The sequence below is a fragment of the Falco naumanni genome, chromosome 4 (assembly GCF_017639655.2).
Source record: "Falco naumanni isolate bFalNau1 chromosome 4, bFalNau1.pat, whole genome shotgun sequence".
Taxonomy (NCBI): Eukaryota; Metazoa; Chordata; class Aves; order Falconiformes; family Falconidae; genus Falco; species Falco naumanni.
Genome location: NC_054057.1, coordinates 106,824,856 through 106,847,147, shown reverse-complemented (window position 1 = coordinate 106,847,147; position 22,292 = coordinate 106,824,856). Strand labels below are relative to the sequence as shown.

Genomic DNA, 22,292 nt, shown 5'->3' with positions numbered 1-22,292 from the left:
CAGATAAGAACAATCAAGCATGCTCTTGGTAGGCAAAAAGATGAAAGGGATTGCAGGAGTCCTGTGCTGTGTCTCCGGGAAAGCTTCCTTTGCAAGGAGCCTGAGTCAAGTGTTAAGACAAACACAACTTTTGTCCTTGCAAGGACAAAGCCCAAATAAGTTGACAAGAGTAGAGATGTGGTAGAGAGACAGCAGCAGGGTTGAAACTTTAGAAATTTTGACCACTTGTGATGAAATAACAATTTCTCTTGAAGGATAGTTGGTTGTTGGTCACTACTGCTGTCCCTGGGCAGAACGTAATTAGGTAAGGTGAAGTCTGCAACCGGAGCTGCTGAAGAAGGGTTGGTCACCAGGACGGCACCTATGGCCTCTTACAAAAGAACAAAATCATATGATCTGACTGTAAGAGGTTAGAGATGTGGTAGTGGCAGGTGGTACTCAGAATAGATTTGGTTACAGTTGGTCAAGCATCTGCAAAAGATGTGGAAACATAACTGCCCCATTTATTTATTTAATATAGGAATAACATGGAAATATTTTGCTTTTGTTTTGGAGCACCCAATACGCTATCAAGGTGGCCTAAAGAAAGGCTTGGAAATCATACTCACAGTAAAGGGTGGTTTGATGTTCTATCTTTGATAAATCCTTACCGAAGCAAGCAAATACACTTCTGTTTACAGACCCATTGTTCCGTATGTGTGTGTAAAAAATAATGCTTTAAAGAACACCAAGTCAGCCAAAGGTTTCTGTTCTCCATGTTGGACAGATTAATTCCTTCAGCAGCTTTGACTTCAACGAAATTGGCAGTAGAAGCATCAAACTTTATTTTGCCTGTCTGTAGTCTATGTTCTGGACCTTACAGGGCTGCCTTGGAAAGATTTGGAGCGTGCTAACGGTGCTGAGACAAGGCCTCTGTGGCAGGTAGTTTTCTTCCCTGCAGAAGCAAATGAAATTGGTTTTTTGCATGTCACAGAACAGCAATTAAAATTCCAGCGTAAATTGGAGATTGAGAAGTCTTCCACTTCATCTTTTGTTTGTGGAGGGTCAGATACAAGGAAGGGATATTGTGAAATACTTACTTTGCTTATACAACTGAAAGATATAAAATACCTTACGTGTTTATACAACTGAAAGTTAGGAAACATTTTAAGTGTTGTCCAGGCTTCCAACTGTTAGTGACTAAGTAAGAGAAGACAAAATTGTAAGAGGCGCCTTAAAAGCCTATTTTGAATCTAAAAGGCTTGGAGAACCAGAACTGGCATGAACTGTGGTACTCTGGAGACCTTTTCTTGGAGTAGGACTTCTGCCAAGGGCTCCAGTAGGGGTAATAACAGGGGGATGGGGCAAGAGGAAGGGGTGTAGAAGTAGGTATGTATAATACTTTGTTTCCCAAGAAAATTTTTTTAGTACCCTTTCTGATGGCTGTGTATTGGCCTTCTAGTGCTGTGGGTATGGAAGAAGAGTTAATGGGTGCTTAGAGAAGCATTGATGTGCTTGTTGAATCATAAAACGCAAGAATCATACTCCATGTGGCAGATTAGACAGAGGCTGGTTTTGTGGGTACCCTGCTCTTGCACGGTGTGGATGGATTTTAAAAAGCCTTCGAGTGGGGGAGAGGAGAGCGAGCACAGTATTGGTGACTGCACGTTCCTGCAGCGTGCAGCTTTGTGGAGTTCTGGTGAGTTGCTTATCCAGATGTAGCAGAAGCGATCATCAGACATTTGCTGATCTGTCAGTTCCTTACCATCGCAGATACTAAAGATTTCTTACACTGAATGCTGTTCTGAATATCTGTTTGCTTTTGTCTCTCTCAGTCCTGATTTCAAGGGTGAGATTTTTTTCAAAGGAAGCAAATACCTGCTGTTGTGCCCTGATGGAGATGGTTGCTGATTTGCTATGGCAGGTAATCAGCTGTATCTGTCCACTGAGTTGGCAGCAGTGCCAAGCCAAGAGCCCCTGACATTTTCCTCCAAAAGGATGTGGCTGTTCTAAGGAAATGTGCTAACCCTGTGTGGCGGGTTTGAGTGCATTGATACAAAGGAGTGAATGAAACTTTCACTGAATAGCTTGAAAGTTAATTTTCTCCAGTGCTGTTGATTTTGGTTCTGGCTGAGAAATTTGCTTACTTAGGTATCTTACTTTTTTTGTGCTGTAGATACTAAGCAAGGGTATTCCAAACTACCGTGGTAAGAAACTCACCAGTATGCCTGTAATGGATTTCGTAGAAATGTTTGAGGAATCAAGTACTAACTAGACCTAAAAAAAAGTTGGCTCCTCCTACCCAAATAGTTTATTATGTTGGGTTCTGTTTGTGCTGTAGTTTATTTGTTGTTTTTTTTAAAATAAATTCTAGTGAAAGTTAAAATAACTCAAGTTGTCATTCTAGGTGGTCCTTTCAAATTTTTGACTTTCTTTTATCAATGAAGGGTTGGCAGATACTCAGTCAGGCCAGGTAGAGTTTCTTTGTCCTTGGAGAGGGTGCAAATGTGTTTTCCAAAGGCCTGATGTTCTCCACCTGGCGTATCTCCTAAGGTAAAGGGCCCCGCGTAACTGCATTTCAGCTAGCTTAGACCAGGTTATAGGTTGATAAGGGATGTGGCCTGCAAGTGCCCAGTTGCATACAAATTTGATTGAAACATGCTCCCCTTCTCCCCTGGAGCCACTGTCTCATCTTCTTGTAGCAAAAGGGTAGCTGATGCCTGTGTTCATGATTGACTATAGTGGTGTTAGATCAGGAAAAAGGTTAAAAAAACCCTTAAAGCTGTCTTTCACAAGCTGTGGAAATTGCTTATTTCTACAGTAATAATAAAAGCAGAAGGCAAGCGAGCATCTGGAACTGACCACGGGTTGTAACGACAGTTGCATGTGGCAGCGTAAGAAATAAGACTTGAGGGTCTGTGCCCCTGTATTTCAGAGCTCTCTCCATTGCAGGGGCAGGATTGGGCCGACCAGCCCGTAGTGTTGGTGCAGAGTCTTTTTTTTTTTTGCTGAAATACCAGCAAGACTCTCCACTGCAAACACTGGACCTAATTAGAAGATGCACTGTACACGGCACAGTTCATGCCATGGCTGAGTCCTACGACAAAGAATGTGTTATAAAAGTCTTTAGATTAAGTACATGTGCCATCTCCCCTCACAGGGACCACATAATTAGTGTTTCCTTGATGTGAAAAAGCACAGGTATGTGTGTGAATGGGCATAGGGACCAGGAGGACATTCACCCCCTCTCCTGCCGCCTCCAGGCTGTGGTCCAAGAAAAACAGAAAGAACCTTTACCTTTCCTTGTTGTATTAGCAGTAGATTTATGTTGATATTCAGTAGCAGAGTTGTACGTCTCAGGTGCTGAAGAACCCCTTCCCTGCTCTGACAGACCTCTGCAACGGGTTTTCTGCCTGCCTGCGTGGAGTGCAGCTCTGTATGGTAGACACAGGGTTTGAAATAGATTTTACTGGATGCCTTCGCATGAAGGAATTTTCTGAAACCTTATCCTTTCTGTAGCTTCTTCCCCAGTCCATAGGGGTGTCTCCTGTCCCCGTTGTCTCATGTGCCTTTGTTTTAAAATAATATTAAGCCTCAGACACCAGCTGATTTACTTTAATTCAACATCCAACTTATGTCTGATTTCTTTTCATATTCAAGTGAGCCATCTGGCTTTAATGAACTGTAACTGTTTTTAATGCTGCCTCCAGTTGCTAACATCTGAATATTTCATGTGCTGAAAGGACGTTTGAAATGCAGAAGTGAGTCTGAAGAGTCCAAAGTATTTCCAAATCAGCTCTGTTCCAGGAGCACTTGTGCTCCCCTCCCCTCGAGATTTATCAAAAGATAATCTTTGGGGTGCCAGACTGTAAGCATCAGCCATGGCGGGTGCTAATTACAAGTACTCTCAATTTTGTGTACATAAAACACCAGAGCGGCTTATGAAATCCTGAATAACTACCCAACTTGACTTGGGCAGAATATCAATCAACTTCAACAGGAGCTGCCAGTATTTGGCATCTTTTAAATGAACAGCCTCTGTGGTGTTTGGTTTTGGGTTGTGGTTTTTTGTGGTTAGTTGGGGGGGGGGGGGGTTGAGGGGGAAGGGTGTGCGACTTAAATATTTCCATGTTACAAAAAAAGATCAAGTTCATTTTGCATCACTTAGTATAGTTATAGACATTAATTGAGAGTTGGATCCCATAAACTGAAAATATCTTAATTGCAATTAAATTCTGAGGGTACTTTGCCAGGGCTACACTAATAGAAGCCCATGGAATATGCCCAGATTTGTTGGACTGCGTGCTTCTCTCGTTTTTCACGGCGTTGCCCTTGTTTTGGCTTAGCGTTGTGACAGCTGATAGACTTATGGTAGACCGCTAACCAAGAAATGTTTTGGTTAATGATTAAAAAGTATTTTGTTGGTTAGTTCTTCGCTGTGTGCCCAGTGCTGTGCGGGTTGCCAGTGACATCCTCTTCCAGCATTACCTCGTAAGGGGTAGAATGCAGGGAGAGTGTCAGCCTGCCCGCAGGAGGAGCCTTCGGAAGGGGTGGGTTGGAACGTGCGGTTGCAGTAGCTTGCCCTGCTTTGTCCTGAGAGCGTGGAGGAGGTACGTAAGGGACCAGTCGAGGCTGACGGAGATTGGTACCTGGGCTTAATTTCTCAGTCATTTTCGCACAGAGACAGAACTGAGTTGGGAGTTAACTTGTGACCTTGTAGCTATATGCTGAGCATGGTCTTTCTGAGCTGGAGAGGAGTAGGTTAGAAGCAGTATAGCAGAAATTGGCAGCTGAGTTCCCTTCCAGATGCATTCCTGAAGCAATAATGAATTAAACAGTATTAGTATCGTCTACACAGTAGATTTTTGTGGCATTAAGCTACCGTTCAACAGGAGATTTTAACAATACCTCTTGTTACTCTTAAAATCTTTATTCTCACGTGTAATGAAATCTTTTAAAGTTGGCTGTATTTTTGATGGTACTTGAGAACTTCCTACACTACAGAGCACTGTTAGTGGATATTTCTTTAATTGTGTTCAAATTTCCTGTTTTATTTGTGTGTGAGTGCAGCTACAGGTGTTGTGTGCAGGAGATTCCAGCCAGGTTTTGCAATGCTTTGCACTGCAATTCCCTAAAATTCACGCCAAGGACTGTAGCTCAGTCTCGGTACAACTTTGGCATCTCACTTTCAGTTGAAGGGTACCGTGAGTTTGGTTTGACTTGTGCGATATTGCCAGCTAGCGAGCCTGGATGCTCCACACACATGCTCAGGACATTTGCAGCCTGCCACACAGCATTTTACACTTGCCATGGAAATCCTCCACAACATGGAATTATGGTACTTTGAGAAGGTTTGGGACTTCCCTTCCCCCACCCCCTTTTTTTTTTCTTTCCAAGTTTTCTGTATCTAAATGGCAGAGGCATTTCTTGATCAACTTGCTTTGCTTGGAGACCGTGGGACCCTAAAGATAGCGCTATCAGCAGGAGCAGTGACACTGGCCGTTCTGGTCCCAGCCGTGGGTGTCTGCCCAGTCCGTGTGCCTGGCGCTATGGGAGCTGCCTTCCACCAAGGAGCTGGGCAGGCAAGCTGGCAGAAACAGTTGCTCTCCTCCCTAAATTTCCCTGTAATAGAACTGCCTCTTCGAAATATTTCTATTTTTAACAAACAGATTTTCAAAGGGAAGAACGGTTAGAATTTTTCAGACCAGCTGTAGTTCGCAAGTTGCCTATTTGAATGATAGTACAAATGCAACTGCAGCCTGCATAAAGCTGCTTACGGTCTGCTTGCGGTTGTGGTGGGATGGAAGATGCTCTTTCAGAGAGAGAAGGGCTTAACAGTGTCTTAGTTTTGTAGCCAGTCCAGTTATACCTTCAGAAGTGAAATCATGATTGCATCTTTAGAAGCAGCATCATAGTGGAAAACCTCTCTTTTGTAATACTCATTTTGCAGTAAGATTTTTGTGTTTCCATCTGCTAGGCAACTGGCATTTCTTACGCATTTGTCCATGCTATAGTAGAAAAAAAGACCACTTAAAATGGATTAGTTTCTTTAACCTTAATAAAATAATTTAAAAAAAAAGAACCCTCCTGCAAAACCATTCTTAAGAGTTATTGGGTGGTCTCAGTAAACATTGTGGGTATACAAAACTCAAAAAAATTTAAAACTTTTCAAATGTGTAGAGCTTTCCTGTTTTAAACCGTAGTTATTAAAAATATGTTTAGGTGGGGAGTGCAGCCTGTGTTTTTTAAAACCTGATTTTTAGTCCTCTACGTTGTTTCTGGTATCTGGCTTAAACAGAAAAAACAGGTGCTTCCCAGATGTTCAATAAGAATGCAAAGGGTATTTGAAGATTATCCTTTTTTTACAAGAATTTTTAAGCCAATAATCTTGTTTTCAGGGCCCTCTCATGCCCCATCTCACTGATTTATATAAAGTTGTCAGTCAAAGTTTGATACTAATAAGGAAATATGTAACCTAGGCTTTTATTTGCTGTACAACTTTGCTTTAGTGGAGAATTTTGTAAGGGAAAAATACTTGCAGTGCATTGCCAGTGCAGTGAACTAGTGGACTTGCTTTAGACCTGTTCTTCCATGGTTTCTACCATTAATAACGAAATGATAATTTAATTGCATGTAGAAATAGGTTTGAAAATTATGGCTTCTTATCTCAGAATGTTTAGGTGTGTATTTCTGCTCACTTCTTTTATTGTTTTGTGTTTTTTTATTTTATTTGGGTTTTAACCTGGTAAGTTAAAAAAAAGTTATTTTCCATTGATACACATTGGGGCAGGAATACCTTTGGCTTGCACAACCATGAAACACCATGTGCACGTGTGTCATGTAGTAAACTGGTGTGAAAAGCAGCCAGTTTCAGTGCATTGTTTTTCACATGTGCCATTCTCAAACATTCTGCAGGGCGATAGTTTCTGGTTTGCGGTAACAGAAGAAGACATTAAATGGTTCAGCCATCTACATTTGTACAGCCTCTGTATTTATAGGTTGGATTTGTCAAAACAAGACTGCAAAATTTTCTTGTCGTGCTGTCTCCAAAACAATTTGAGTCTCTATTGGCAAAGAAGAGTATTATGAGAGTAGAGAGGGGCTGTCCCCCTCGGCAATGAAAGTGATTCTTAAGAAATTTGGTGGGCAGAAGGGCTATGTGTCACAGGTAGGCTGGAGTTCTGTCACTTGGGGTTTTTTTTATCATACCACAGGATCATAATTTTAATGTGATGTAATTAAGAGCAGCCCTCTGCTGCTGTACAGGACTGCTTCTCCTTGAAGAACCATTGACATGGGTGAAATCAGCAAAGACATCTTTTAAGTATACAGAATGACAGGTGACTGTACCTGCATTGAATATCTTAAAATACGTTTTACCGGCTAGTGTACAGTAAAATGAACTGGTGTAAAAACCAAAGAAAGTTTTATAAGACTTTCAAAATATTATAAAATTAAATTAAAATAACATTAAATAAAATTAAAAAAGTAAAAATATCTTAATTGTATCTTGGTATACCGAGTATGAATTGTTTTTTTCCACTTACTATCAATGTTGTCTCCTATATAAATGAGGTACTGTGTCATATAACAGTTTCATTGGTGTCTTCAAGTCCTATTAATGTGATGAAGTGATGGCTCTTTGGTTGAACTGTTAAGAATCTGGGAAGTTTAAAATTTATGTGTACATTTAAACTTCTAGCCGTTCAAGACCAGAGTGGCAAATTGCCTGAAGGCTTGTGGAAAGCAAATGGCTGAAGTATTAGAAATCCACAGCCTAAGCAGACCTTTGTCATTTCTTTGCCAGTATCAGTTTGGCTTTCTTGACTCTAGACATTTTCGTTGGTCCAGGTGACAAAGGAGCTGGATTCTTGTTTTGTCTGTTTCCTAAGCTGTGACTTGATTAGTTCCCTGCTTCTTTAGCCTTGTGAAGGGTTGAAGGAACTTTTTGAGGGGGGTAGATGTGTTGGGGGGCTGTTGAAAGTCAGCTTTATAATTAATTGACTCATTTAGGAAATTACTTTTTCTTCGGTCTGTAGATGAGGGGTATGGAATAGCTAAACATATATAAACACAGTGAGATACCCTTGTATGCTTTAAGGTTTTTGGCTTATTGCTGGACTAACTTTTTTAACGTGTGTTAAAAGTAGTTAAAAATCCAATAAGGATTTTCTTAACAGTTGTTCCTTTCAGGTTTTTTTCAGGATCCCTTCTTGAATGTTCTGGCTGCCAGTAGAATTGAAGGCGGGAGGCAACTCATGACCACCAAACCGTGACAGCCTCGGATTCCCCTGCTTCTTCTGGCTGCTTGAAATAGCCACTGGGCTACTGTGGAGATGAATGGAGAACAGCAGTATGATGCAGGTAATACTCTGGCTGAGCTCCCTGGATAATGATTCTCAAAAAAATTGGCAAGCAAGATGGAACAAAGATGGGCACAGTGAATGTTTCACAGTGCATATGTCTGGTGCTGTGTACCGTATACAGGGAGAAACTCAAATTTCAATGACTGTAGGTTAGATGCTGGCTGTGGGGCTTCTGTTTGTTATTGCTCTATTTGAAAAGCAGGGTGTATCCCTGGCTTAAAGGAGGTCAAAATCTGACCCGCCTTAGTAGTTGTGTTTAAGAAGCTGTGTCTTTCCTCTTCAAGGTACCACTATGAAAATCTCAGTGGCTTTAACACTACTATTTTAAGGCATTTGCCTGTCATAGTGGTTAATATTATCTTGTTCTGTCCTTGTGTTCATCTTCTAAAAAGTCAGATAACCCAAGTTGTTTGCTGCTACTGTAATCTGTCCTGTTTTTCTGATGTGCCTTGGTATGCTCACTTTGATAGGCTTGGAATATGAACTCCTAACCTGTTGCAGAGTGGTATGTTATGATAAATTAGCTCAGAGTTTGGTTCACCTTGAAACACCAGGCTGGGGAAGAGCGTTGGTCTGGGATGGCTGAGGATACTAGCAGCTTTCTGAAAGAGTTCTGGGATTTCTACACTCTCACGGGGGTAGGACCGTCCATATTTCTGACTTGCCTGCTGTGGTTTGTTCCTTCTCCATGGCAAGGTCCCTACCTATAGTGTTGGTACAGTTAATATCAAATAAAATCTAATTTGTAGCTACCAGTGTAAACAATTGGATTAAGATTTTATCTGAGTATTACTTCCCTTTGGTACTTGTCCAACAAGCAGCTCTTCTCATAAGACGATTCACTATTGGTAGTTTTTGTACCTTTACTTTATGGATGTCTAATTGCTGTCAGTGTTACTGAAGAAATGTTAAACATGATTTTAATCTACAGTGCTTTTAGCAGAATGCTATCATCTGCTTTATGATGCTGAAATGTGCTTTTTGATTATTAATTATAGCTGATCAGTGAAGTTGTTGTCACAGTTATATCCTCAAATAAGCGAGAAAAAGCAGCTTGCGCAAGTATGCAGAACGTCTCCAGGCCCATGCAAATACTCTTTCCTCTGCTAGTGGAAACTGCTAACTTCTGTCATGTAGTGTAAGAAAGAGAAAAGGCTTTGAGTGACAAAGAACAGTAGGGAGATGTGTATGTGGTCAGTGGTGGGGTGTTTACAGGCTGATTGCATATCCCCCTGTACCAAAACCTTTATTAACATTTTTCCATCTTCCTCAAAAAGGATCAGAGGTCACGCAGTCCTCTCTATGTGCTTTTAGAATAGCTAGGAAGGGTTTGATACTGTCTTGAAATTACTCAACAGCTATTTTCCTGAGCATCCTTTTTGTGCGTGGTTTGAGTACAGGTGGCTGTGAAAAGCAAACAGTAACTGCAGAGAGCTTTATTTGCTGAATTTGAAGATGGTTTCCAGCAAATGCTACCCACGTAAGCATAAAGCACGTTGGTTTTGTTGTGCCCTCTAATACTGTTTCCTGAAGTGCTTTCAGCTAGACCAGTCCAAACTACTACTGGAACATTTCCTTTCAGAGTCTGACTGGGGTAATTTTTTTTTTTTTCTGCTTTATGGTTTTTAGCAGGTTTTGGAGATTCCCCTCTGTCTTTTTGGTTTTTAGATACAGGCTCTCTGCCTACGAGAACCTACACAGAGGTCAAGGTTGTTGGTTGTCAGGCTCTCCTGCACTGCGAGGGGAAAAGGCAACTTTCATTCTTGTCACAGTCTTTCTCAGCTGCTGAAATTCCAACCTGTCTTTATTTATTCATAGCCTTGCAGCTGGTATAGATGGAAAAGATTAACTGTTATTAAAATCAGATTGAAATATATCTAAGTTTCAGGGTGAGAAACCTTTAGGTTAGCCTTAATTGAAGGTCTTGCAGACTTCAATATGATGTACTTAAATGTCCAATATGACAGTGTTCAACTAAATCACATTAAAGATGCATGAAAATTATTTGCAGTGAGAATTTAACTTGAATCCAGAGATCACAACAGTCTGATGTAGTCTTTCTCCGCTGCTGGTATTTTTAAGGGCCAGCGTCCTTAGTATTTCACTACCTTCTTGTGTCCAAATGGTACAATTTGGTATTCCTTCTCTTCCTGCTGGAGAGCAGCAGGACAGAATTCATGGTAAAATTCAGAAAGGAAGAGTCAGTGTTCACAATAATGCTAGTAGAAATAGTGATAAATGGGAAGTGATACACCTACCTAGGAAACTTCTAATATTTTTAAAGACCATTTTCTCACCTTCAGAGTAGATAAGCGTTCTCCACAGAACCTTTGTGTAGGACACTTCTCAGGATTTACTTGAGAAAATGTTAGCTTGATTTGAAAGCTTTACTGACAAAAAAATTGTATGACAAGGCCACAGAGATGAGAATCGCATCTGGTTTCTTTTCCCACCTTTACCAAAGCTGTGCTTTGCTGCTGAGCTAATGTCTAATAAAGAAAAATACGTCCCTGTGTAGTAGAAAGCTGAATTCATTTAGGAGTTGTAGCAATTAAGGATATGGGGAGAAAGAACAAACATATAGGTACACCCATACAGTGTTAGATTAGTAAATTGTGCTTTAGGATTAAATATTGTTTTGCCTGTTGTCATCCATCATATTAATTTTCAAGTTCTCTCACCAGTAGTGAGGATTTCTGGTGTAAATATCTGAGGTTTTATTAGAGTAGTTTGAACTCAGACTGATCAGGACATTTAATACAGACATATGGCCCCTCAGGAATGTAGCTTATTAAACTGGTCCTCTGTGTATCCTGGGATCTGCTAACCTGCAAGGACGGTGCTGTGCAATAGCATCTTGCAAAAAATACCAACAGACTAGATCAAAGGCTTGATTTAAACAGGGCCTGCTCTGCTGTAACTGTCCTGCCGATAAAACCTGAAAAGCGATTGTATCCTGACTCAGATTTCCAGCTAGCATGAGCCTTACCAGAGGGATGGTCCTTCGCCATACTCTTGGAGTATTTCTGCATTCAGATGTCAAAAAATATATATTTGATTTCTGAGATTTTTCATGGTCTATGTAGTCCTACTATTATGCCACAATTAAAAAACTGATTTACTGCTGTCACTATGAAATCTCATACAGCATTTTTGCTTGGAGCTTTATTCAAGTGAGCTTTTCATGTTCCACATTGATTCACTAAGTGCTGCACTAAATAACCTGGAATGTTGTGGCAGGGCTGTGTATGAGAAGCAGCAGAAAATGTGTTAAATCCTATAGCTAAGTGCAGCCCTCAGCTGTGGCAGCCTCTGAAAGGGAGGAGAGCACCTGAACTCCCCAGCTCTGCGTGCTCAGTGGTTGAAGTGCGAGGCTACTCACCTAGTCTCATTTAATTATAAAACCTTAGTAAAATTTAGATGCAAGCTGAGCTGAACTCCTAGGAATGAACAGAACAGCCAATGTTCTGGGTGCTTTTTTAATAAATCTTAAAAAAAATTCCCTCTGACTCAATGAAACTCTCTTAAAATAAAGCAGGAAGAGTATTAAATTTGCAGTGAGTGTTGGACAGGAATTTGTGAAATTTTGTTGTGTGCTTTTTTATTTTTTTTTATTTTCCCTTCCCCTATGAAAAATGAGTTGCAAGAGAGCTTCTGGGTGTGCTGGTGAGATTGGGGCAATGTACAGCAGAAAGGAATCTGAGCCTTTCTCGCTGCAGCGCAGACCTGGGAGGAAACAGCTCTTTTGGATAAAAAACACGCAGGCTGCAGAGACCATGGATGAGGTGGTAACTCTGATCCAGTTGGGAAATGGTTTTAACCGTAGTTAGAGCAAAAGGTAGCTGGAGCAGCATGCAAACTGGCTTTCTCTGGAGCTCTTGTAGCAATTAGGTGGCAACATAAGTTACTAATTGACCCTTTCAGTGTGTTAAGTGACCTGTGCCTCATTTAAGGAGCTTAACTGCCCCTTAGACAGTTATCTGATGATAACGGTTATTGAAGACTTGGTGCTGCAAGCGGTTTGGTAAAGAGCAGGGCTGGAAAGCCTCAAGGTCCGTGTAGCAGTCCCAGGTCGAGCCACTTGGCTTTCAAACTTGTTAAAAAAGCACAGAGCAGTTGTGTTGCTTTATGTTTCCCTTCAAACAGGAATGCATTAGACGTTGCAAGCGGTGGGTTTTTTGCATACAAAAATGTTTTTTTGGAGCTGGGTGGAAGCGGGATTGTTGGTGCTGTTGAGCAGCTGGGTGTGCTTTTCAGTGGGAAAGGATGGGCTGCCTTTCTCTAGGTGGGAGAAAAATCCAAGTTAGCTCTTGGTTTTGACTGACCATTGGTGTGCTCGAGCTGACGTTTCTTCCCACTTGGGTTCTGGAGCAGTGAACTTAAGCATTTTTATGGTTATATTAAAATAAGATGATGGTTTTATGAGTTAAGAAATTTTAATCTACTTTAACAACATTTTGCAATGAAATTATATTTTTCTTAGAATGACTTGCAGCCAAAGCTTTGATCAGCTCCACCCACATTTGCAAACAGCTGTGGTGTGTGCCTTAACCTTTTTACTCCCTGAAAAATTTTTAAAATAAAATTAGTTACTTCTGTCCTTCTCCAGGTTATTTGTTTAGTAAATTAAAAATTATTCCCTAAAAGTGGTGGTGATATTCAAGCTCTGATTTTTTTTGAGCTCTGAGGCTTATGTAGGGCCAGTATAACCAACTGTGTTTAAAACACCAAAATGAAATTGGGTTTGGGAGAGTTAAGAGCTGCCTTTAAAACAGGTAATGTGGTCAGCAAACAAAAGCTAATTGAATATACATTTCTAAATTTGGGGAAATGATAATTCCTAGAATTACAATGAAAAGTCAAGAACGAGCTTAACAATCAGTTTGACGATAAAATAAACCTACTTTGCACTCAAGACTTGAAGCGTTTTTTAAACGGTTTAACGTAGCTCAGACTTTTTGGCAAATATTTGCCCCTCTCTATTTGAGGACTAAGAACCGTTGTGGAGCATACTTAGCAGGTTGTCAGCATGTCCACGGGTCTGATAAGGGCATGTAATAGTACTTCACTGGTTTCTTTGGACATGTAATGTTTCCTACATAAGGTACTACTCCTTGAAACAGCAGTTACCGCCTGTCCTAAGAAAGGCTGAGTGTGTAGGAAATGCTGGTGTCCTGTAACATTTGCCGAGCTCTCCCCATGCTTGCGATACACAGAGATTTCTGTTTTTAAATATAAACAACGTATCAGGTTTCCTGCACTGAGAGATGGAAATCTCCGGTGTTCATTCATAAAGACAACAGTGGCGCAGACGGTAGAACCAGTCTGAAAGTGAAAATGAAAAGTTTTACTTTTATGTCATGTCACTGCCATCCCGTTGTGCAGCCGAACCTGAAGCTGTAGTTTGTGTGTTGAGGTTAAAAATACTGTTTACGTGAGGTGGGACCCTCCCTGGTCATGTCACGCTCTGCCTGTAGAAAACATACAACGTGGCTGCATGCTGAACTAAATAGGGGACCTGAAATCCAATCTGTGTTTGTTGTAGCGTATTTTCAGCAGAGCAGGTTAGGTGTTGGAGAAAATGGGAATAGGGAAGGAGCGGGGCAGTGAGCCAAGAACTGAAGGGGACACCGGGGCTGGGGGATTTCAGCTGTGTCTTGAGCTTTTTTCTTTAGAACTACCCTGAATCCGTTTCTGTGTTTTTGGTGTTTTATAACACCTACATAAATACTATGCAACTTAAAAAAGAAGAGAGCCATATTTCAGTATTTATTTTTAGTCTTTCTTTTAAAACCTCTTATGATTGGTATTACTGTTTCCTGGATGGTGTTTAATTTGGTACACTGATGGTCTAGTGCACCAGATTGAGTCTCTTATTGATACAAATACAGAATTCTTCTGCCTATGTTCTCCTCTCACAAATTGTAAATAACTTGTGCTTAACCAAAATCCTCAGGATCTCACCCTTCTCCAGATCAGATCCAACTAAAGGTCTTCTTCACATACAAAGAAAGGCTAAATAGCATTGTCTGTGTGTTGAAACACGTAACTGAAATTCACTGCACACTTGTGTACTCAGTCATTGGGAACTGAGGCAGGTTTTGCTGTAGTTCTTAGTAGCCTAAAATTTAAGCCAAGAGGTTGCTAAATAGAAAGTGTTTGGCTTTTCTTCCAGATGCTGGTTCCAGTGTGGAAGAAATGGAATTCAATTGGGATGAGTATCTAGAAGACACAGGAGCAACTGCAGCCCCCCATGGATCTTTTAAACATGTGAGTAGGGGAGTGTGTGTTTACTTACCATCTCCCATGTTGGGTTTTTTTGATACACTGAATGTTTAAGGTTTCTTTGAATGAGTTGATGCTCTCAAATCTGGAAGACTAACTAGAATCACGTTTCCTAAAGAGAAATGAGGAATTTCACTCATCTTCCTCTCTGTATGTAGCACAGGGTAATCCCATTCGCAAGTACTGAAAGTTGAGGGGCTCCTAGTCTTTTCTGCACCAGAAAATAAGCTTGATTTTTCTCATGAAGCCCAAACTGACCAGTCTATTTCTTCTTTTGGTGATTGCTGCTGGACAACTGCTATGGAGGAGCTACCTTCAGAAAGTTGGTGGCATAGTTCTTGAACAGCAGAATTCAAATGTGCTCTCAAAGAAGGTTTTAATGGTGGCTCTCAAGATGGCCAAGGAGAAAATAATAGCTCTGCCAAACAGTTGACTGTAGTAGTTAGAAAACTGATTAGGATAATTGTCGATCACAGGCTTAATGTATAGAATCAAGTCTTGATAAGCTCTTGTCTTCGCCCTTGGATATCTTTAATCAAATGTTTGTTGGTAAAACCCTGGAGCACACTGTTCCATTGGGTGAGATCTGAATGTGAAGTCTGCCTGCTTGTACTGGGTCATCAGTGAGGGTGAGCAGTATAGTGCTGGTTTCCAAACCTCTTGGATTTTTTCCGACAACTGAAGCACCTTCCAGACTGCCAGCCTGTATCCTTACCCAGCTTCTATTAAAGTTACTATTAATTGGTCTTTCAAAGACTGGTTGTGGGTCTTTTACCATGGCAGTGAGAGTAATGGCTTGTGCATGGCACAGTGCTTGGAAAGCACTCTGTGGTGCTCAGGCTTTCAGGTCCAGTATCACCACTTTCAGTACAGGAGACTTAAATCAGCAGAAAGACAGACTAAGGTCTGTTTGTGAAGCATCACAAAGTATTTTGAGTCCAAAGATAACCTGCAGAAGTGCAAAACATTAAAAAATATATTAAAATATGGGAATTGGTAGTAAAGATGCACAGTGAATGTAGACTTTGCAGAGGCTCTTCCATACAGTGGGGTGTAATTGTAAGCTTTTTGTTCAAAATAAACATTCAGGTATCTCATTTCAGCAGGAGAGAGGACTATGCTTGCTTTATTTTTCCTTAATGTACTAAGGCAGTAGCAAGAGCACGCTTACTTAGAGTGACAGTGACTGTGCAGCCCACGTTGAGGGAGCAGTATGGAATCAGAGCAATGGCATTTTGCAGTAGCGTGAGGACTGGCCTGTCTGCTCCTCTGGTGTGGTTTACCTTACTTGATCTCTGTTAAAGAAGCTTGCTATCATAGCTTGGACGTTATAAAAACTAATTGTAATGCCAGCTTTACAGCAGTGGCTAACTGAATTAACGTTGCAGCTCTATTTTGTTAAGCGGCAGGAGAAACACTTCGAATGAGACCGTTACCCCTGCGCTGTACTCTGTGCCAGCTCAGCTATGTCAAACAAGAGGTCTGATTGCTGTGGCTGTGGTCGGTAAAAATAGTTAGGTTTAAAAATACCCCACATTTTTTATTGTTGTTATTCACTACGTGTGTAGAACATAATGCAGTTTTGCTGGTGCCAGTAACATCGTTGTGGAGAGTGCTTCGGCAGGCAGGTGTGGGCAAAGCCTCACTGCATCACCCGGTCCGCTCCTGCTGCGCTGGGTGACGTCGTGGACTGCATCACCCGGTCCGCTCCTGCTGCGCTGGGTGCCCTCGTGGGTGGTGTGACAGCTCGGCTGGCCACGCTCCACACCCTGGCACAGGCACCCAGCCTGGGGGCTCGGGGTGCCTGCAGTGCTGGGCGGGGGGGGTGTGGGTGAGCGTGGAAACAGATGACTGCATGTTCAAAAAACTGTCAGGCATTTTGCTAGCTGGATTCCCTTAGAATTTGTCTGGAGGCCAGTTTTGATGTCCTCTTTGTATTAAGCTTGGCATAAAATTTTGGGAAGTTAATGCTGATGCCGAATTGAAAAGCTGAGAGAGAAGCTTATTTACAGCAGCATCACATCACCTAGATGTTGCTGCTCATAGAAATTCAGTAGTGTCTGGTCACGTGATCAGGATTTCTGCTGTCCGTTAGAAGGCCATGGGCTGGAAAAGGTGCAGGAGGAGGAGAACCTCACTGCCTCCCAGTGGATAGTGACAGCCTGTCTATGTGACAGCCCTACAAAAATGTGAGTGTGATTCCAGGATACGCCAGGTGAGAGATTTTTTCAGTGGAGAGCGTGCAGGCACTGACATCTGCGCTAGTGACTGGTGGTCCCTCCAGCTAGAATCTCTGTGGCGCTAGTTGCTTGACTTGAAGAACGATATAATTTTATAAGCTACCGTCAGGAGAGCCAAGAGGGAACTACTTCTGCACTTTTGAAAAAAAGAGTGGAAAAAACAAAGCTGAAGAATAATGTTGGCGCAAGAGCAAATGAACATGTGTAAATAAATTAATATACATAAATTTTAGATGGGAGCTTAAGGTTTTTGTTTTGTTCTTTTTAAATATTGGGAGTAATGAGACTATGACCAGCTTCCCATTGTGAGTGGTGGGTGAGAAATACCTAACCCATGTTGTAGGAGAGTACCTGATCAGGTTAAGAAACTGTAATACATGATTACGCAGCCTGTGTTAGCAAAGAACTAGACATGCTGATGGGAGAGGGGACTTCTTTATGTTTGTGTGCTTATATTAATTCTGAAAATTTTGCTCTTACTGTGAGCAAGATGCATTGGAAAAATGTAAGCCACTTCCTCAAACTAAGTGTGTTCTAATGTTTAATCTGTTTGCACTTTAAAAGTTAAATAATATTGAAATCAAAGTGACTGTTTTGCTTACAGTGTAGCAGGAAAAAGAGTTTACCAAAAAATTGCATTGGATGCCGATGTTGTCATCCTCCCTTAGTTGAAATACACTTTCTCTAGAAATGTTGAATATTTTTAATTCCTTTCTGCCACATATATGTGTGTAAATATTTATCAAAAATAAGTTAGCGTTCAACATCATCTGAACGTATGTGTTTGTTGTGTGTTCTTGCATGCTCTTAATACCTTTTGTCCGTTCTTTATGATTATCTCCTGGGCCGAGTCAGGTCCCCAGGTCTGGCCAGTGACGTGGCCCAAGGAAGGGGGAGATGGTACCTGATGGGAAGGAGGGCTGGGGGTCGGAGCTGCCTGGGCAGTGCTGCCACTAACTGCTTGTGGCCATCTCACCTGGCCGGGTGCGTAGCAGGAAGCTGCTGCTCTCAGACCCACTGCTCCAGAGAAAATACTCTCAGAGCTTCCACAGCATCTGCTGCTAGCCAGTCCGCTCACTCAGCCCCCCAAAGAAACAAAGTTCTTTGCTTTAAGCCACTTCGTCGTGTCGTCTTGCCCAGCTGCCAGGAGAGGGTGCTAACTTCTTGGTCTCCGCTGTATTCACCAAGGAACATAAATGACAAAAAAACGCACCTGACTTCAGGGAAAGCTCTGTCTGTTGCTGTTGGGTTAGTTGAATGCAGCTCTCCACCGTGAGGCTTTGCTGAAAGTTTGGGTAGAGCGAGCTGCACAGATTTCCCAGTTCCTCAGACTTTGTGTCAAGTTCATGGCTTTTCTCTCGGGAATCTGAATATGAAGTCTTTAGTAATACCTCTTCAGCAAGACAACAATCTTTTTGAAGAAGTAACTTCTGCAATACCACTTCAAAACACCTGCAGGTGTTGGGTCCTTCTGATTTTGTTTTGAAGAACGGTTTTTTTAAGTGAAGGGTATTAACCTAAAGGATTTGAACAGTTAAGAGGCATATGCTTTTCTTTCTCATGTGGTTCTTTTAGTTTTATTTTTAGCAGACCAGTATGTGATGGCTGATGAGACTATAATAGCTATGGCAGTTACTGAACCATCAGCGCAGAACTGGTAATAAATAACCCAGAAAATACCTACTGCATCTGCATTATACTAAAAGCTTTTCTTGCAGTTGATTCAAAGAGGAAATGGAACTTGGGACCACTTAAGAAAGAAAACACCGGTTACATTCAGCTGAGAACAGGAGACTGACACGTTAGATTTTTAATTAAGACTGAACCCATGGAATTAAGCATAAATCAGAAACATACTGTAGTGAGAGCAGAACAGGGACCTGCTCTTTCAGGAGTGTTTGAGCTAGGAGAAGTTAGGGATATGAGAAACTTAATGTTTTACCTTCTCTTTTTAAGTATCTGAGCACTGTTCAGTCAGGTCCTCACTGCACGTAACGCACACACAGAGCACACACAGTGCTTTATTGCTGTCAAAGCACGAGTTCACTGAAGAACTCATATTGTTCATCTTCCATGCAGTTGATGTAACAATGCTGCTTACAGAATTACTTTGGTTATTGGACAGAGACATTAAAAATCCTTATTCTGCAATTTGTGCAGATTTGTGACTTCTTAAATGACCACGGCAGAAGAGACGGTGATGTCGCTATGTAAACCATGCCTGTGTACTTTAAACAGGCTCTTTGTCCAAAGAGTTTGAAAGAGAGAGAAAGTCAAATTGTGTTGCTGCGTTTGACCTTTAGTTTTGCCCTGCTTGACAGCCCAGCTGTGAGTTGGAAAGCTTTTCAGTGATGGCTGAGTTATTGTCCAGGGCAGGAAGATGAATTGCAAGGTATTGATTAAGGTTGAAAAGGTACTCTGAAATGCAAAGGAGATTTCATTAATGATGATTCTGTGTGCGTTCCGATTTGGGTCACACAATGTGATGAAGTTGTTTCTCTGAAGAGACTGGATGGCATTTGGCTTGAAGTTTTTTGCTAATGAACATGTCTAAATTGTTCTCCCTGTTGTTCCTGGGTGGTACTGAAATGTGACAATCTTCTTCCTCTTCAGGTGGATACAAGTTTGCAGAATGGTTTTGCCCCTGGTATGAAGCTAGAAGTTGCTGTCAAGTCTGACCAAAACACCTACTGGGTAGCCACCATCATTACTACCTGTGGGCAGCTGCTCCTGTTGCGCTATGATGGTTATGGGGAAGACCGCAAGGCTGACTTTTGGTGTGATATCATGACAGCCGATTTGCACCCCATCGGCTGGTGTGAGCAGAACAAGAAGATTCTCAAAGTGCCTGAAGGTATTGGCTCTACATGCAGAAGTGGGGAGTACCTTAAAAAGTATGGGTTTGTCCTTTGTAAGCCTGACAGGTAGTCTTCGTAATTGCTGTTATGTGCAGGTGGTGTTGCTGTCATAAATTGAGGTTGTCTGCCATGTTTTTCTGAAATTCTATGACTTACAGTAGGAGATTTCTCTTTTACCGGAGAGGACTTAGATTAATCTAAAAACTGGATGTATTTTTACAGAGGCTTGTGGTTATCTTAATCATCGCCCACCAAATTCTACTGCTTTGTCATTTCCTTTAAAGACTTTGTTGTTTTTTTTCTTCTTTCAAGACGTTACTGGCAAGTCCGGCAGATTCTTGTCGATTAGGCAGCACAAGAGTAATGTCTTGTTGTCTGAATAATCTTTAACTGGCAGGAAGAATCACAGTCTTTCTTCCTCGCTTTTCACTTAGGTATCAAGGACAAGATACCTGACCAGGAGGAATTCCTTCACCGAGCACTGAAAGGAGCATGCAGCGCTCCTGCTAACCTGCTGGAGGGGGTAAGTGCTGCTCTGTGCTGCGTCTTGGGTTTTGTCTTGATTTTCCTCTCTGTCATTAAGGAAACCCTCTTCAGATTGTCAGTTCAGTTCCTTTTTTAAGTTTAGGGAGCATTGTGGTATGCTGCTGACCTTGAAGTTCTACACTCTAGTGTTTCCTATTTACAGTATTTAATTTTGATAGTGCTGTCCTGAAGCATATCTGTCACTGCAGGTTTGGGCTCCTCATTAATCCTATCAAAAGAAAAACCTTTTTCAAACTCCCTTAGGTTTCAGTCTTCCTCCTGTTCTGCTTCTCCTTCATCCTGCTCTAAGGAAATAATCCTTTCTTTATCTAGCTTTCATGTTGTCCTCTTTCTCAGTGGATTTCTTTCACTTTTTTCTTTTCTTTATAGCTAATGGTTAGGTTATTGTTTCATTTAAATCTCACATCTTTGCTAGTGAAGAGCCAATTTTTTTATCCCCTCCTCTGCAGTTAAAACAATATTTGCACCTCATATTAGCGTCTGGTTGTTAAGTACAGAACATTATGGTTTTTAAATGCCATTGACATTGTCTTTACAGCTAACATTTTTATCTTTGTATGTTTTCTGTCTAGTCATCTTTGTATGCTAGATGACACAGTTTTAGAAAGAGATTATTCATGCTTCCTTCAAACCTTGAATATGTAAGTGATAATGCTTCTGAAAGTCAAGATGAGGACTTAAATTAAATGACATGTGTGACTGTATCTACAGGCAGTGCAGAAGCTCTGATGCAAGCACCAGTGATTCTAAACATTGTCGTTTCCGTTGTCTTGTGTTAGTAAGGGACCTGTATTTCTTTACTTCTGTGTTCATACTTTATTTATGCAAAAAGAGTGTGTATAAATAAGTATTGGATTTGGTTTGTTCTGTTGTACAGAATAATTTGTGTTTTGTAGCTTCACAGGGGAAAAAATCCATTGGATCTCATTGCACCAGGCTCCCGACTAGAACTGCAGAACATCCGGGATTCCCTGGAAGCCTGGATAGTCAATGTGGTAGAAAATGTTGGTGGGCGACTGAAATTGCGATATGAAGGGCTGGAGGATTCTGACAAGTTTGACCAATGGCTGTTCTACTTGGACCCTTTCCTTCATCAAGTGGGATGGGCAGCTCAGCATGGATATAGCCTGCAACCACCTTTAGGTACCTCAAAACATCTATCTTTTATACGGCCATCAGAGGCTAGAGAATACTGCTGCTGCTTTAGTGCTCTAAATCTGCCTTCTGGATGCATACAGTGGGTCACATAATAGGTGTGTGATCCGACTAATATTGTATCTAACAGAATTTAAGTGAAAACACCAGTAAATAGTCCTACAAGAATTTACACCCGCTCTTTCAAAAGCTGCTAAATGGTTTTGCCTGTTTGTGGAAAGGGAGGAACTCAGGAAGGGGTTGCCTTCATGGTTATTTTCAGTAGGTTTATATTCCTGGCAGGGGGAAGAGTCACCTGGTCTTGAAGTAGTGCTCAACAGGAGCTTTTGCAGTTGTGACTCCAAGTCTACTAGGCTAATTAAGGCATAAACAATTGTTCTAACAAGAACAGTTGTTTTTGTTGTGGGTTGGTGTTGGGGTTTTTATAATGTTTTCCCCTTATGGCACGAAGAAACTGTGCTGAGGAAACCAAACCAATTTCTGTTGAAATGGCTGAGCATGCTGTCTTTTCTAGTGCTTGACCAATCTCTGCTGAAATCAGGATTGTGATCAGGGAGATGCCAAATCGCTGACAGAAACTGGATGGATGGATTCCACAGTGCTATTTAAGTGAATAGTGTCTTTTAAAAATGTTAGTTAGCTAGTGGGTTTGTTTCCTTTTTATGTCTATGTAAGAGCTTTGATATACTCACAGGGATCCCTTGTGTGTGATGGCACTGGTACAAGTAGTTCCTCTGATAGAAGAGAGGTGTGTGGTCAGCAATTATAGATGCTAAAAGAGTAACTTGCACAACTGGGAACGTTTCTTGAACTTTCTGCTTGCTTAAGCTTAAAACAAACTAGCATTACACAGCTGGGGATAT

General features: G+C 41.3%; 1 protein-coding gene across 1 annotated transcript in view; it reads left to right on the top strand.

The window, feature by feature from the left end:
• Nucleotides 1-22,292, top strand: part of SFMBT1 (Scm like with four mbt domains 1) — an 80,468-nt gene that overhangs the window by 33,639 nt on the left and 24,537 nt on the right. Inside the window, exons 2-6 of the mRNA XM_040592341.1 lie at nt 8,173-8,343; nt 14,521-14,615; nt 19,484-19,724; nt 20,163-20,251; nt 21,171-21,417. Coding sequence (XP_040448275.1) covers nt 8,316-8,343; nt 14,521-14,615; nt 19,484-19,724; nt 20,163-20,251; nt 21,171-21,417 — 700 coding nt within the window. The 5' untranslated portion in view covers nt 8,173-8,315. The remainder of the gene's footprint in view (nt 1-8,172; nt 8,344-14,520; nt 14,616-19,483; nt 19,725-20,162; nt 20,252-21,170; nt 21,418-22,292) is intronic.